The sequence below is a fragment of the Mesocricetus auratus genome, unplaced genomic scaffold, assembly GCF_017639785.1.
Source record: "Mesocricetus auratus isolate SY011 unplaced genomic scaffold, BCM_Maur_2.0 Super-Scaffold_100004, whole genome shotgun sequence".
Taxonomy (NCBI): Eukaryota; Metazoa; Chordata; class Mammalia; order Rodentia; family Cricetidae; genus Mesocricetus; species Mesocricetus auratus.
Window position 1 is genome coordinate 528,273 of NW_024429189.1, and position 14,888 is coordinate 543,160.

Sequence of the window (14,888 nt, forward strand, 5' to 3'; positions counted from 1 at the left end):
TGGCTGTGGGCAAGCCTTCTTTGTGTCTGTCTCTTTTCCCCATCTATAAATGGGATATTAGTGACCCTCACACCACTCGGGTTGTGGAGAGTGTATGAGTGTGATCCTGGAGCATGCTAACACAGGCAAATACTGCAGATGGGACAGCTCTTGTTTTTATTATTGGACTAAGAAAGCTCCGTCTGTCTAGAGCTACTGTAAGGCCAGCCATGGTGGTGACGACCTAAGCATGAAGTGTCTCCTTTCTGTAACCTCTCACTGGGCCCCCAGGACAAAGCCAGGGAGCTCCCTCAGGCTGGGGTATCCTGTAATGGGCGGTAGCTATTTCCCACCATGCTTCAGATGGCTTGCCTTGAGGAGTTCCACACCAGCCTGGGATACCGGAGATCTTTCTAAAACTCTCATTACTTAGCCACAGCCACACAACTTGGCAACCCGGCAAGAACTTACTCCCTCTAGTTCTCCAAAGTGCCATAGTTGCAGTCTGTGCTACAGTTACCAGCTTCCTTGCAGGCCAGGGGAGGGAGAGATGCGAGGGTGAGTGAAGCCAAGCACACACTCACGTCCAACCACCAGCTGGATTTCAGCAGAGGCATCTCCCAGCTCGTTAACAGCCCTGCAGGTGTACAGGCCAGCATCTCTCTCCTGAGCCGCAGGGATCCGCAGTGTCCCAGACTTGGAGCCTTCAGGAGCCAAAATCACTTCCAGACCCCCTAAACCAAAGATGAAAAGGCATTAGCTGGGGTCCTCGGTTGCCCCGGAGCCGGGTCTCAGGCTCCTGCGTCAGCACAGGCCATGATTGCGTGGCTGGAGGTGGTCCCCCCCAAAGTCATGGTTCCTGGGCTCAGTCCTAAAGTGTGCCGGGCTTTCCTAACTCCCTTTGTTGGGCAGACCTGGGATTCACTCAGACTCTGACAGGCTCTTCCCCCAAGGTCTCCACATCTGGGCCTCCTCACTGCCTCTCATCTCTCAACTCCAGGTCCCACTGAGGCTGGGATCTGCTTTTAGGGCCCAGGAAAATGTGGAAGGTGCCTGAGGAAGACAGCTCAGTCAGGCCTGCCTTCCTGACATCTCTCTAGGAACCTGTCATGTCTCTCCCATTCCCCGCCTTGACATTCTTCTTCAACTGAATTAAAAAGTACACCACACAGTACTTCCACGCCAGGCATGGGAGGCAGCCATATCCATCAATTAAGTTCAGCTAGGTATTGTTCATGCTTAGGGTCCCTGTAGGGGAAACCTTGACTCAGATCTGACTGGGTACTGGGGGCTATGAGGTTGACAGGGTAGGGAGCGCTGGAACCAGTTGTCTCTCCTGAGACAGCGCCCACGATCCACCCCTTACCCCTACCCCCGACCATCTCCCCGTTTGGAGTCCCTGCCTGCCAGTGACCTTTCTGGAAGCCCTGATGACTTCTTCCCATCAAACATACCTCGATACCAGACGATTCGGGGTGGGGGAACCCCAGATGCCACACACATTAGCACAGCCTCTTCCCCCACAGCTGTGAGAACCAGGGCGTTGACAGCAGAAACAGAGGGTGGGTCTGTGTGGGCCAGAGGAGGGGGGTGGGGATGGCTACTCAGAGGCCAGACCTTCCCTAGCTTCAATGGGCAGAGATCCCTTTGCCCTCTCCACCTGCCCCCCCACACCCTGCCTCCATGTTTATTTCCCTGGCCCCACTACCCGGAATACCAACCCCTTGCATGGGTGTTTTGTGTATCCCCACCAGACTACAAGCCCTATATCAGGAGCTGTGTGCTCACAGCTGTACCCACAGGCCCTGGAACATCACACATGCTGGGTGTCCTGGGGCAGGGGGGAGGGAACAGTGTCCTGAGACGGTAAGGCCCAAGTACCTGTGTAGTACAGGGTGACTGTTTCCTCATCTGTGCCAACTTCATTAGCAGCCTGGCAGCTGTAGTTCCCAGCATCCTCTGGGGCTACTCCCCGGATGATGAGCGTTCCTTGGGCATCCACATGGATTCTGGAGTTGTGCCGGTAAAACATGTGACATATGGTGGCTCCACAGTCATCATGAATATCAAGTTATTGTCACTAGTCAATGGCATTCAGACAGCAGCAGGTTTCTCTGGGTCTGTCACTGTTAGCTCACAGGGCTCTTCTTCCAGGTCTGAGTGACTGACCACCCAGGCCACGCTGCACCCAGCCAATGCCCAGCAGAAGCGAGGCAGATGCCACACCCCTTCCTGAGAAGATGCCACACCCCTCCCTGAGAAGATGCCACACCCCTTCCTGAGAAGATGCCACACCCCTCCCTGAGAAGATGCCACACCCCTTCCTGAAAAGATGCCACAGCCCTTCCTGAGAAGATTCCATACCCCTTCCTGAGAAGATTCCACACCCCTTCCTGAGAAGATGCCACACCCCTTCCTGAGAAGATGCCACACCCCTCCCTGAGAAGATGCCACACCCCTTCCTGAGAAGATGCCACACCCCTTCCTGAGAAGATTCCATACCCCTTCCTGAGAAGATTCCACACCCCTTCCTGAGAAGATGCCACACCCCTCCCTGAAAAGATGCCACAGCCCTTCCTGAGAAGATTCCATACCCCTTCCTGAGAAGATTCCACACCCCTTCCTGAGAAGATGCCACACCCCTTCCTGAGAAGATGCCACACCCCTCCCTGAGAAGATTCCACACCCCTTCCTGAGAAGATGCCACACCCCTTCCTGAGAAGATTCCATACCCCTTCCTGAGAAGATTCCACACCCCTTCCTGAGAAGATGCCACACCCCTCCCTGAGAAGATGCAGGCTGAGAGTCCCTCCCAGCACTCTGTCCAGCTGCTACCAGGCCCGGAGCTCTCATTCCACCCAACTCACCTGCTGTCCTCTGGGAGGGTGAGGCCCTCACGGCTCCAGGAGATGTGGGGTGTGGGGTACCCCGATGCTGAGCAGCTGACCCTCACCTCCACACCCTGGGAGAAGCGCTGGGATCTGGCATTGATGCTGACTTGAGGGGCCTCTGTGGATGAGAAGAGTCTATCTGACCAGCCTGAGTTCCCCATGCTGGCCCTGACTGACCCTCAGTCACAGTAGGGATGTCAGTGGAGATGAAACACATGCCCCAGAGTCAGAGACTGCATATGGTACCCCTGGAGGTGCGGACACTGACCAGAACCCACTAGAGCCTCCCAGTGTGAAACTCTCATTCCCTGGGGAATTGTTTAGAACCTGGTACCCAGCAGGAGCCAGGGATGGGGACAGTACACCTCTGAGACCATGATGTGAACCCCGTGTCCTGCCCTAAAACTGCCCCAAAGTTAGGTTCCTTTAATTGGGCATCCTCAGTTCACAGACCAGTAAGGCTCAAACCAAGCTCTCAGCAAATGAACCCACTTCCATGACACAGAAGACATAACTAATCAGTCTCTGTCCTGTGGAGCCCAGACAGGTCCTCTCAACACTCCCGGTACCATTAGGAGTTGCTGGCTCAATAAAGAGCACTTGCTAAGTTGCTGGGTTTTTACCTTTGGTGGACCAGCACTCCAGGGAGGAGAGTCTTGGGGAGATTGAAACCACACCCCATCCTGACACTCCTACACAGATGCCCTCTTCTCTTCCTCCTCTGCCACCATCCAGCCACCGCCTGGCTCCCAATCTGTGCCCAGGCACATTGGATCTCTGAGTTCTCACCCTGCCCAGCCCTACATGGTATATGATGAACCTCCAGTAGCAAACATAACTTAGCTAGGAGACAGAATCTCCAAAGGTTAAGGTTAAGCAAAGGGAAGGGTTTATGCTGTCCTACAAGGTAGAATGCTGGGCTAGGGGACCAGCAAGAGTGGAAGGTACCTCACCTCGAACCAGGAGCCAGGTGGACGCCCTTGTGACCCCATTCGCATTGCTGGCCACACACTGGTACTGTCCACCATCACTGGGGACGATGTTGCTGACCTCCAAAGATAGGTCATGCAGCTGGGTGACTCGGCCTGTTGTGGCTGGTAAGGCTCTCCAGTCCCGGACCCACGTGAGGTTGTACGGAATGTCACCTAAGACTTGGCAGGACAGGGTGGCAGTCTCCCCAGGGGACACGGTCACATTGGGGCTGGGGACCAGCTGTGGCGGAGGGTCTGCAAGGACAGTGGTATGGGAGGGATTGAAGCTGGGGTAGAGAACAGCTGTCCCCTGAGACTCAGGACACGTCAGCCAGCAGAGCACTCGGCCTGCATCTGCTCTCCATTCGGGGATGGCTGGCCCCTGGGGAGATTGCGTGTCCCCCATCACACACTCCCTAGGGTGCTATCAAACCCTGGATCTCTCCACAGCATGGATGTGTTCACGAGCCACAGCCAGCGCACATTCAACAAGCCCTACTCAGATCTTCACACCCTCCCAGCCAAACATCTCAGCCAGGAAGAAACCCGCCAGGAGAGGGAGAAACTGTGGGAACATCTCTGTCCTTCAGCAGGGTGGCCTCCGAGCAGCCTGAGATGGACACAAGGCCATAAAGGAAACATCACTAAGTCTGCTCTCCAGGAGCACAAGACACCAAAGTGACAAGATCAGAGACCACCACCCGCCAGAAGAGCAGGACCAACAGGCCACATGCACCTACAAGAGATGAAAATGTCCCCTGTGCTTGGAAAGAGGGGCAGGATTGCTGTGAATTTAAGACCAGCCTGCTTCACATGGCCAGGTCCACCACAGCCAGAGCTACCTAGTGAGACTCTGTCTCAATTACAAAAAGAAAGAAAAATATAATGCCACTGAAAATGCTTCGAAGTGACATTTGGGGACAAACAGGGAAACTGGACAACAGATAAAAATTAAGCAGTACTGAAATATTCATACATTGGTGTGTGTGTGTGTGTGTGTGTGTGTGTGTGTGTGTTTTAGACTATGTCACCCTCTGTAGCCCTGATGGATCTGTAACTCATTATGTAGCCCAGGCTGACCTCAATCTTGTAGCAACCCTCCTACCTCAGCCTCCTGTGCCTGGATTACAGGTGTGGCCATTATACCCATCTCTGGCCAGGGGATCTCATATTTGCAGGGTGATGCCCTGCTTTTAGGGATATATACTGAAATGTCAAGGTGGTTATAACTTAGTCTAACATAGATGGACAGGAATGAAAAAGGCTAGTGCGGCCAAATATCAGTACACGGCAGACCAGCTCCTTGGTCCCGCCTTCCTTCCTGCTCAGACTGACTCACTGTCGAGTTGTGGAATCAGGGTGCTGAAATCTCCTGTAGTCTCACCCCCCCAAAAAATGTCTGAAAAGACATTCCTTGGAGGAGCCGGGGAGACAGCTCCAGCAGTCCCTCGAGATCCAGGTGTGGCAGCACCAGGGCTGGAGATGGGAAGATCCCTGGGGTTCGTTGCCCCCCACCAGCCTCATGAAATTAGCAAGCTTTCCTAGGTTCCATGAGAGATCCTGTCTCAAAGCCAGAACAGGTGGGGCTCAATAGAGGGAGGACCTGATGTCAGCCTCTGAGCCCTGTACACACATGCATGTAATGCACACAGAAGAAGCTCATCAAATGCTACATGGTGGGACTGCAGATGGTTTTGGTGTCCTGGCTTATGTTTTCCCATCTTTCTGCCAGGGGTCATTAAACTGCATTTCCTTTCTTCTCTACAAGATGATGTGGGTCTCTAATGAGGAAATCGAATCTCATTCTGGGACTGCCTATGGCATCTCCAGTGTTCCAGAGCTCAGTGGTGGCATCATGGCAGGGAGTACAGTCACCTTGAAAGAACACCAGGCATGGGACTGACAGCAAGCAGGGCGACTGACATCCTACAAGCCCCAAGTGGGGTCAGTGAGCAGGAGGTCACGTGGGTAGCCAGGCTCTGAGTGAGAGACTCGCCAGGTGCCAGCAGGCTACTACCCTGCCCCGAGGATGGAGAGTGTTTGGAAAGAAACCCCAAAGGGAGGGAAGGAGTAAAACACAGAGAGAAGGGGTAGACCTGTGATGACAATTTGGGCTTTGGCTTGTCCTGTCCCGGCTCTGCTGACTGCTATGCACTGGTACATCCCTTCCTCAGCCTTGGAGGCCCTCGGGATCTCCCAGCTGCTGTTCCCCGAACTCCTGCAAAAGCAACAGGCAGTGTGGTTACTTTGACCCCAGCCAGGGCTTCCCAGTCTTGGGGAGGCTCAGACCCCAAATCCTACACAGAGGGAACCCCAAATCGTCACTGAGGCTCAGTAAGAACATCCAGGAACATTCTGCAGCAGACTGAGTGAGCTCAGCCCATACCTTGACCTCTCTGAACTCTGGACTCCCATCCTAAGGAAAGGGGCCCTCCACTCCTGATCCCCACTTCTGGGTCCATTCATGGACGGGATTCACTCTTCCCATTCCAAACCAGGGTGGCCAGGATGACAATTAAACTTAGCCCAAGTCTCTCTCCTAATGCCCACTGTTTGATGTCTGTCCAGGGCACAGGAGCCCCAGGGCCAGGGACAACTGCTGGGCATCAGTCAGTCACTCACTGAAAGTGCCGCTCCTCTCCCAGCCTCACTCCCTCTCGCTGCAGCTGCAGGCGGAAGGGGAGGGTGCTATACACCGAACAGGACACCAGCACGGGCTGCTGCAGATAACCATGGATCCTGGGGGCCATGCTGACCAGCGGCACACCTGTGGGCAAGCACAGATCAGAGTTCTGCCCTACCATCACGGAGCCTGCCCCCGGTGCCTCAGTCACACAGAGGCCAGCCCAGAGACTATGTGTGGTTCCATTCAGTGTCACTCAAGGCAGCTCACTTACCTCTCTGAACCTCAGTTTTCACCTCCTGTAAAATGGGAATGATCCCTCCAAAGTTCAGGGAACACCAGAGAAAAGAGCTTAAGAGCCAGAGGAAGCAGGGGAAAGATGTTTAATGCTGCCAGGCACGTCGTGACCATTGCCCTCGAACGCACAAGATCTGCACTAGGCTGGGCCTGTAAGCATCCTGTCACAGAGTGGAGAAGGCCTTGTGGGACCTCTCTCTTCTGTGAGGACTTACACATAGTCAAGGGTCAGTGGATGGGGAAGAAACATTTTCTCTGGTGGTGTAGACATTGGTAAAATGTCCATGTTCCTGTAAGCAAACCCTCGCTCGTCTTCCTGTAAGCAACCCAAGGAAACTCATCAGGTTCTCAAAAAAAAAAAAAAAAAAAGACCTGAAGCCATAGAGGAAGCAGTTGGGAGGGGCCGGTGGGAGTGGGGAGAGGGCAAGAGAAAGAGATTGAAATGGTGGGGTGATCAAACTGCATTGTATACATGCATGAAATGACATAATGAAACCCACTGAGCAAAGGCTAGGAGACTGTCAAACAAATTAGTTTCAAGATGGACTCTGTTTGGCAGCATCAGTACGATGATGTGAAAATGGGGTCATGATGCCCTGTTCCGAGAGCTGGCGGCGGTGTCAGTGGAGGGTGCCCCACAGCCTCACCACGGCTTCCCAGGAAGCCAGTGAGCAGACAGGCCTGCCTGGGACCAGCTCTGGGGTCTGACCAGGCTCCACCCACTGTGTGGGTGGGGCTGTGCAATGGTTCTTCTTTGGAGAGTTCAGTCCACCATATTTGTGCAGAGGGAACCCCTTCCAGTGAGAAACCAAGGGCAGTGGGAAGATGGCTGTAACTGTGAGATTCATGACATTTTTGAGATAAAGCAAAAAGCTTCAAGGACGCTCTCACAGTTTGTGATGAGCCCCTTGGGGGCCCTGCTGGACACTACTGGCCTCTCCTGGGAGCAAGTCTCTTTCCCTGTTTGAGTTGTTTTCAGGAGGTCTCTGAGAAAGTCCCCAGCAGGGTCAGCTGCAGCCCACGGGGCTGACGAGAACTCAGCCCATGCGGCTGCCTTCTTTGCATCCTAGCCAGAGGGGACAGGAGCCCAGTAAGATGCTCCAGGGGTGAGACAATGCACCAGACAGCCTCAGAGGCCAGGCTGGGGGTGGGGAGCATGGTGGGTGACATCATGCCCTGGGCTGCCTGCCACATCCCCAGGGAGAGGGGTGTCAGACTTCCAGCCACGTCCTCGGCTGTGTGTGCAGCCCCTACTCCCCTCCCCACAACCCTGGAGCCCCTCCCACACAGTGCTTACCCCTCTTTTGGGCAGAAAGGGCCTAGGCACCCCAGACCTACCACACACCTTCAAACCCAGAGCCAACTTGCTCTGAGGCAAATCCCAGCCTCCTCAGCTCTGAAAAGTAGGGAGGCAAAAAAATATCCTGGGCCATCCCTCCCTATTCACATTAGAGTGGCGATAAAGACCAAAGCTCACAGCTGTACCCCAAGGTCCTGGTTTCATCTGAGAGGACAGAGGGGACAAGACAGGTCTCCACTGACGAAATCCCTCTAGAAAGCCTCCCCTCAGACTGCAAAGGCAAATCAGAGAGGCCCAGGAATAACAGCAGCATGGTGGAGAGGCCCAGATGCCAGAAGCTGGGTGTCAGGAGGAAAGAGGAGGAGGGGAAAGAGGAAGGAACCTCAGCCAGGTCTTCAAGGGCTGTCCTTGTGTGGATACTGTGGATAGCCTCAAGAGCCAGCCCTCCCTCCTGCTCTCCCTTCTGCCCTCCCCGAACCTTATTGGAAGCGGATGGGGGCTGCTCCACAAAGAATGCACGTGAGATTTATGTCTGTGGACTCCTTCAGGCACTTCTAGGGGAAGGGGGACAGTGGGCCTAGGAAGGGCAACAGTGTCCAGCAATGAGGTCAGGTGGCCCACGAACCCAGACACCCCTGCCAGGAGCAGAGGTGGAGCTGGGAAACCTAAGACTTTGTCCTGTCCTAGGGACTTCCTGCCTTCAGGACACAGGAACAAGAAAAAGCTACACATGTGGGAGCCGGTAGGGTGACATAATGGCCTCAGCAGCTGCTGAGTGTGGCCTCAGGTACCCCTGCATAGCTCTGTGCACACTGGATTCTGGAGCCCTTGGAACAACTCCAGCGTGTGGGTAGACTCTATCTCCTATGACTCCCCAGAACTTCCCTGTGGGACGCTCAGTGAGGGGCAGCCCCTTTGTCCACTTTTAAGTGGGACACACCACACGCCCAAGTACTGCTGCAAGTGGGCAGTGGGCCAGTGTTGGCAAGCACTTTCCTGCAACCCGGCTTGCACTCAGCTTTGCGGGCCTCAGAATGAATGATGGATGGATGATGGACAGCCAGGTGGTTGGATGAATAGATGGGTGAGAGCATGAAAGGGTAAAATGGTGGATGGGTGGGTGGATAAAATGATGGACAGAGAGGGAGTTGAATTATGGGTGGGGAAATCAATGGTAGACATTCTGTTGGTTGGTTGAAGCAGAGTGGATGGGTGGGTGGGGTGGATGGATGGATGGATGGATGGATACATGGATGAGTAGACAGATGGATAGATAAATAGATGTGAGTGTAAGGAGGAGTGGGCTGCTGATGAATATACAGCTGGGTAGATGGGTAAGTGGATGGGTGGGTGGGAAAATGGGCAGGAGGGTACACAGATGGGAAGGTAGGTAAGTTAGTAGGTAGATGGATGGCTTTGTCCTGACTCATTAAGCTGAAGGACATGTCTGGATCGTGCCAGGATTCACCATGATGCCTAACCAGGAACAGCTGTCCACAGAAGCTTTCCCAAGCTAATCTAGCCATGAAAGGCCTCCAGGAAGATATGCACTCACCTGGGGCCACCCCACTGTAGGAAACTCCAGAGACACGGAGGAGGGGATTTCCCTCATGGTCTTGTCCCTTCACCTTGAGATAAAAGCGCTCCTTTGGTGTGTGGAAGGGTGGCCCAGCCCACAGCTGATGGGTGGACCCGTTGGAGAGAAGCTGTGTGGGCAGAGTGAGGAGGGACTTCCCTGAGCTGTGTGAGAGCTCCACGGACTCAAGGTGCCCAGGTGCCTGCAGGCCCGTAGAGTTGATCACCACGGATATGGGTACGCCTGCAAAGAGAAAGGTGGAAGTGAGCACTGGGCTCTGGGACTGTTTTTGGGACCCAGCCTGCTTGGCCCTCCTTCACCCACCCTGCATCTTCTCTACCTCCCCCTGTGGGAGCGGAGGCTGAAGGTGGGACGCTGTCCGTGGTCCTGAAACACCACCGTCTCTCCACCCTGCCTGGATTAGCTGTATCCCTGCTTCTGCAAACCCAGACCCTGGCGAGATGGGACACATCAAAAGCCCCCATCCCCACCCCTATTTACCACAGCGTTGGCTGTGATCAGCCCAGCGTGGGGACTCTCTTCCAACCTCTCCCAGAAGCACAGAGCTGGACTGAGCCTTTGCCATGTCCTTAGTTTATTTGGGAGCGTAGGTCAGGTCCCTTCTTCCCCTCTCAGGTAGTTACAATGGCTTTTAAAGAAATGCCGAGTCTGCACATGGCATGGAAGAATCTAAGTGTGACTCCCAGGGATAGCCAAGCCTGTAAGTATCGGGGTCAGGCCCACACTGCAGCGTTCAGCCAATAGTATGTAGAAGCTCTCCAAGGTCAATCACTGGATTGTAAGGACGATCTCCTACATATACTAATGGCATGTGGTAGCTGCTTGCCCTGGTCCAGGCATCCAATGTTCAGTTAGACACAGACTCCCCAAGCCCTAATATTCCCATCATAAAGGCTAAATACAAAGCACTCGTTAATATTTCCAGTTTCTCCCTCCATCCTCTTCTTCATTCTATCCATCCCCTTTCAGTCCTGGTGACTAAGCCAAAGCCTTGCTGACACACTGCAAGCATTCTACCACTAAGCTACATTCCTGGCCTGATTTCTTAACTTTGCATGTGTCTCGACCTTTCCAGGCAGTTACAATGGCTTTTAAAGAACATCGATTCTACATATGCCATAGAACACGCACATACACACATGGGCAGGGAACAACTTGTGGGGATTGGTTCTCTCCCTCCACAGTGGGGTCCCAGGGACTGAACTCAGGCTGTGAGGCCTTTATTCGCTGAGCCAACTCACTGGCCCACTTCTTTACTTTTTATTAAGTCATGGTCTTGGCCAAGTTACCCAGCAAGCCTTAAGCTTGCAATCCTCCTGCTTCTGGATCTTGGGTAGATGGGTCATAAGCCTGTGCCACCAGGCCCTGCTTAGAGTATCTTGTCTCAATTAGTTTGTCAGAAGGGCCTCGGTTTCTCCATTTTCCTCGCCTTTTTTTCTGAAAAATAAATGCTAAATGAAGCCTACGGGCTCCTCCCATTCCAGTGAGGGGACCTCACCTCCAATTTCAACCCCTCTATTTCAGTCTCCACCACATGATCACCAAGACGCTTTTGGTAAGCCAGCAGCTCACTGCACCTGTCCCTCCTCTGAATTAGCAGGGTGCATACAAGAAGTCTAAGGAAGCAGGACTATAGCTATACAGGCGTCAACAAGGAAAACAAGAGAAAAGGTAAAATGCTCACCTTACACTCATGAGCACCTGAGTTCAACACCCAGAGTCCACATGGAAAAGTGGGGACATAGCGGCAGTGTAAGCCTAGTGCTGGGGAAGTAGACATGCACGGACTCCTAGATCTCGAAGAACAGCTAACCTAGCCTACTTGGTAAGCCTGAGGCAGCGAAAGACTGTTTCAAAAAGAAATTGATGGTTGGGGACTGGAGAGATGGCTCAGCGGTTAAGAGCTCTGGTTTCTCTTCCAGAGGACCCAGGTTCAATTCTCAGCACCCACATGGCAGCTTGCAACTCCAGTTCCAGAGGAACGGATGCCCTCTTCTGGTCTCTGTGGGCACTGCACCCACATGGTGCACATACATGCAGGCAAAACACCCATATACATAAAATTTTAAAATGAAACAACAAAAGTTATTAGGCAGCCAGTGCCTGAGGAATGACCCCAGAGGAAGTCCTCTGACCTCCACACACATGTACACACATGCACATGTACCCAAACACATATGCATACAGGAAAATAAAAAGGCTGAAGAAACAGTGACTAAGCAAGAAAAGGAATCCTCAGGACCCCTTCAGTGACTGGAAGGAGGCTCTGAAGGTAAACATCACCTCCTGGGCAGATGAAGAGGAAGCTGGCTCAGAGTTGGTTTTTCACCCAGTGGTCTGGAACAATAACCCAGCAGGACCCATTCCACAGTAACAAGGGCTCACACAGCCAGGCCTGCCTGGGACCTCCCACCACCTTCCATCACCATCCTCAGGGCCCAGGACAGGTACCTTGCAAAGGCCACTCGATGGTGTGGTTGAGGTCCAGAGAAGGCTGCATGGAGAAGCCGGCTCGGAAGTTGATGTTGCTGATGCCTGATATTCTCACGGAGTGGCGTCCACTGCTGTATACCTAGAGCAGGTCCCCACCCACAACACCAGAGCATCAGAACTCAGGACTCCAGCCCAGAAGCCACTGGCCACAGCTGGTAAAGCCCCACGCCTGCAGCTATAGCCCTCTCACCTCTGTGAACACACGGGCAACGTGCCTGCTCCGTGAACACACAGAAGCCCAGCTTATCCACTCTGCTGGAAGCTTCTGCTTCTGCTCTCTCCTAACTCCTGCAGGCCCTGCCTGTTCTCCTACTTGTCTGCCATCCTACTGCACCTTCCCTGGAGGCGCTGTGGCTCTGGTCTCAAAGACACGCAGATCTGGAACATCGAGCTGTCAGCAAGGCCCCTTCACCTGCAGCAGCCGCCACAATGCCCTGCAGCTCACAGGAGCCCAGTGAGTGTTCAGTCAGCAGGGGCTCCCACCCCTCCAGCAGGCCATGCCTGTCCTCCTGCCCGGCTTCCAGCATCTTCCGGATACAGCAGTCTCCTGCCAGCCCTGTCTCTCTAAGCTCCATCTCCAAAGTCAGCCTTGCTCTGTTTACACTCCCTACACAAGACGGGAGTGTGAGCCACGTGCCAATTTAGCTAGACACTGAAGTTTCTGTCTTGGCCTCTCTTAACATCCTCCCAAACCACTCCATTCCCTTGCAATTGCAAAGCCGGTTGCTCCTTGGCTCTTGACCCTGCTCTCCTGTAGACAGACTCACATCGCTGTCCACACACCCCAGCCTCTCCACCTGAAAACCCAGTGTCCCTACCTTGATGGCCCACAGCCCAGGGCGCTCAGGCTTAAAGGCTACGACCTTGGCTGAGTCTGGAATGTTGAGGAGCACATTGAGACCTTCGTCCGTCTGCAGGACCCTTCCTGCGGAAGTGCCAGATGCCACTCAGTCTTCTCTCTCTCCCCTGGGTCCCCAGGTTCCACACCCTGTCTCCAGGAACCCACGGTCCCCCAACACTAGCCTCAAGAGTCCTCGGGACTGACAAGATTGTCATCACTTTAAGTCCCCGTTGGTCAGCTGCCACCAGCCTTCCAGCTTCTTCACCTGCAGGGACACCTCTGCAGGTGTCCCCTCGCTCCTCCCTAATTTCCGTACCCTTAAGTATGAACCCCTTGGCACCATTGCCTCTTTGCAGGGTGTGGGAGGATATGTGGTATATATCTGTTGAGGGTGTGTGCATGTGAGCGTGTGCACACATGCGCACATGTACATAAGTCAGTTTCCTCCTCTCGTCAAGTGGGACCCAAGTCTTCAGAATTGGCAGCAAGCATTTTTACACACTGGGCCATCTCACCGGTCCATTTTTTTCTTTTTGAGACACGGTGTCTTGCTACACTTGGAGCTCATCCATTTGTCTGGTTAGGGAGCTCAGAGACCCACCTGCCTCCACCCTTCCCCTCAGTGCCGAGGGTACGGGATGGTCGCCACACACGATTTTAACATGGGTGCTGAGTATCCAGACTCGGGTCCTCGTGTTTGTGAGGTGGGCACTTTATTGACTGAGCATCCCCCAAGCCCCCTCCTCCCATGGCCTTTTTCTGTTTCTTCCTGGGATTCCAGCTCAGTCTTGAATCCAAACAGGAGCACATACCCAGTGGGTCCCGGACTTCAATCTCAGGCCCTGGTCCGCTCAGTGAGATGGTGACCTCCTTCAGGCTGGGGTCGAAAGGGAGTCTCCAGGTGTGCTCCCCTCCCTCCTCGTGGTCTGCAGACAGCAGATGTACTTTGGAGGCCTGGATCGCTGACTCCACCCACTTCAGCACCTGAGAAAGGTACAGAAGTTGAACTAGTGGGTGTGTCCGGGCTTTGACATGTCTGGCCACCGGATACAGTTCTAACAGGCTTCCGCTGTGTGCAGAATCCACACACTCCCTGTGGATTTTGGAGTGACAAACAATCTCTTCAGTCTCCAAGGCCACAGACTCATCACTGTCCTACACTTGGCCTGATTGGCTTCTATGGCTTCCAAACAGTGGCTGTATGTTGATACCAGGTGACTCAGAAACAGAAAGGACCAAGCACAGGCTTCTCTGCAGGCCACGCCCCTGCCTCTCATCTGTCTCTGGTGCCCATGAGGAAGCCCCTGGTGCATACTGGGTGCCTAGGAGATCCGGAGGCTCCATCTGTGTGGTTCCTGGAGCCACAGGCTTCTCACGGGGTACGAATCATCTAACCAGTACTGTGGAGACCCATCGTCAATCAGATATGCTAAAAATCTGCAATGTGTGGCTGGGGGGTCACTGTGTGGAGTGCTTGCCTAGCATGCAGGAGGTCCTGGGTTGGATCCCCGGCACTGGAAAAGAAGACTTCCTTGTACTACAACAATTGGAGGGAAAACTCTGACTACAACTTTTGCTTTCAATAGGAATGGTGCTCAGAGGTCAGAGTGTCCCTCTCCGAGGATTCAGAGCCCTTTTGGAAAAATGCCTTCTGCTAAATGTGGAAGGAATGACGCAATTAGGAAACCAGCATCTTGCAACTAATAATGAAATAATTGTTTCGGGCAAGGATCCTCTTCAGATGCTAAAAGCACAGGGTGTAAGATTGATGGAGACTAAATATCCACACAGAGCCAGGGTGTCACACCACAGGCACTGAAGTCAGTGTGGGGTGGGGAGACATGGCCTTGCCATACACAGCTGCCTGTCACCACTCTACCCAGTGACACAATTTGT

The 14,888-nt window shown here is 53.7% G+C and overlaps 1 protein-coding gene across 3 annotated transcripts in view; it reads right to left on the bottom strand.

Annotated features, from left to right (window-relative positions):
* Hmcn2 (hemicentin 2) overlaps positions 1–14,888 on the bottom strand; it is a 140,500-nt gene that overhangs the window by 100,764 nt on the left and 24,848 nt on the right. For all 3 annotated transcript variants that reach the window (XR_005877070.1, XM_013124789.3, XM_040745007.1), the window contains exons 5-15: positions 13,805–13,976; positions 12,970–13,076; positions 12,110–12,230; positions 9,617–9,880; positions 6,464–6,608; positions 5,938–6,059; positions 3,824–4,096; positions 2,847–2,988; positions 1,861–1,988; positions 1,434–1,547; positions 564–713 (exon numbers count right to left, since the gene is read on the bottom strand). Coding sequence is in view for 2 of the 3 variants with exons in the window: in XM_013124789.3 (XP_012980243.1) it covers positions 564–713; positions 1,434–1,547; positions 1,861–1,988; positions 2,847–2,988; positions 3,824–4,096; positions 5,938–6,059; positions 6,464–6,608; positions 9,617–9,880; positions 12,110–12,230; positions 12,970–13,076; positions 13,805–13,976 (1,738 nt within the window). In the remaining variant the exon portion in view is untranslated. The remainder of the gene's footprint in view (positions 1–563; positions 714–1,433; positions 1,548–1,860; positions 1,989–2,846; positions 2,989–3,823; positions 4,097–5,937; positions 6,060–6,463; positions 6,609–9,616; positions 9,881–12,109; positions 12,231–12,969; positions 13,077–13,804; positions 13,977–14,888) is intronic.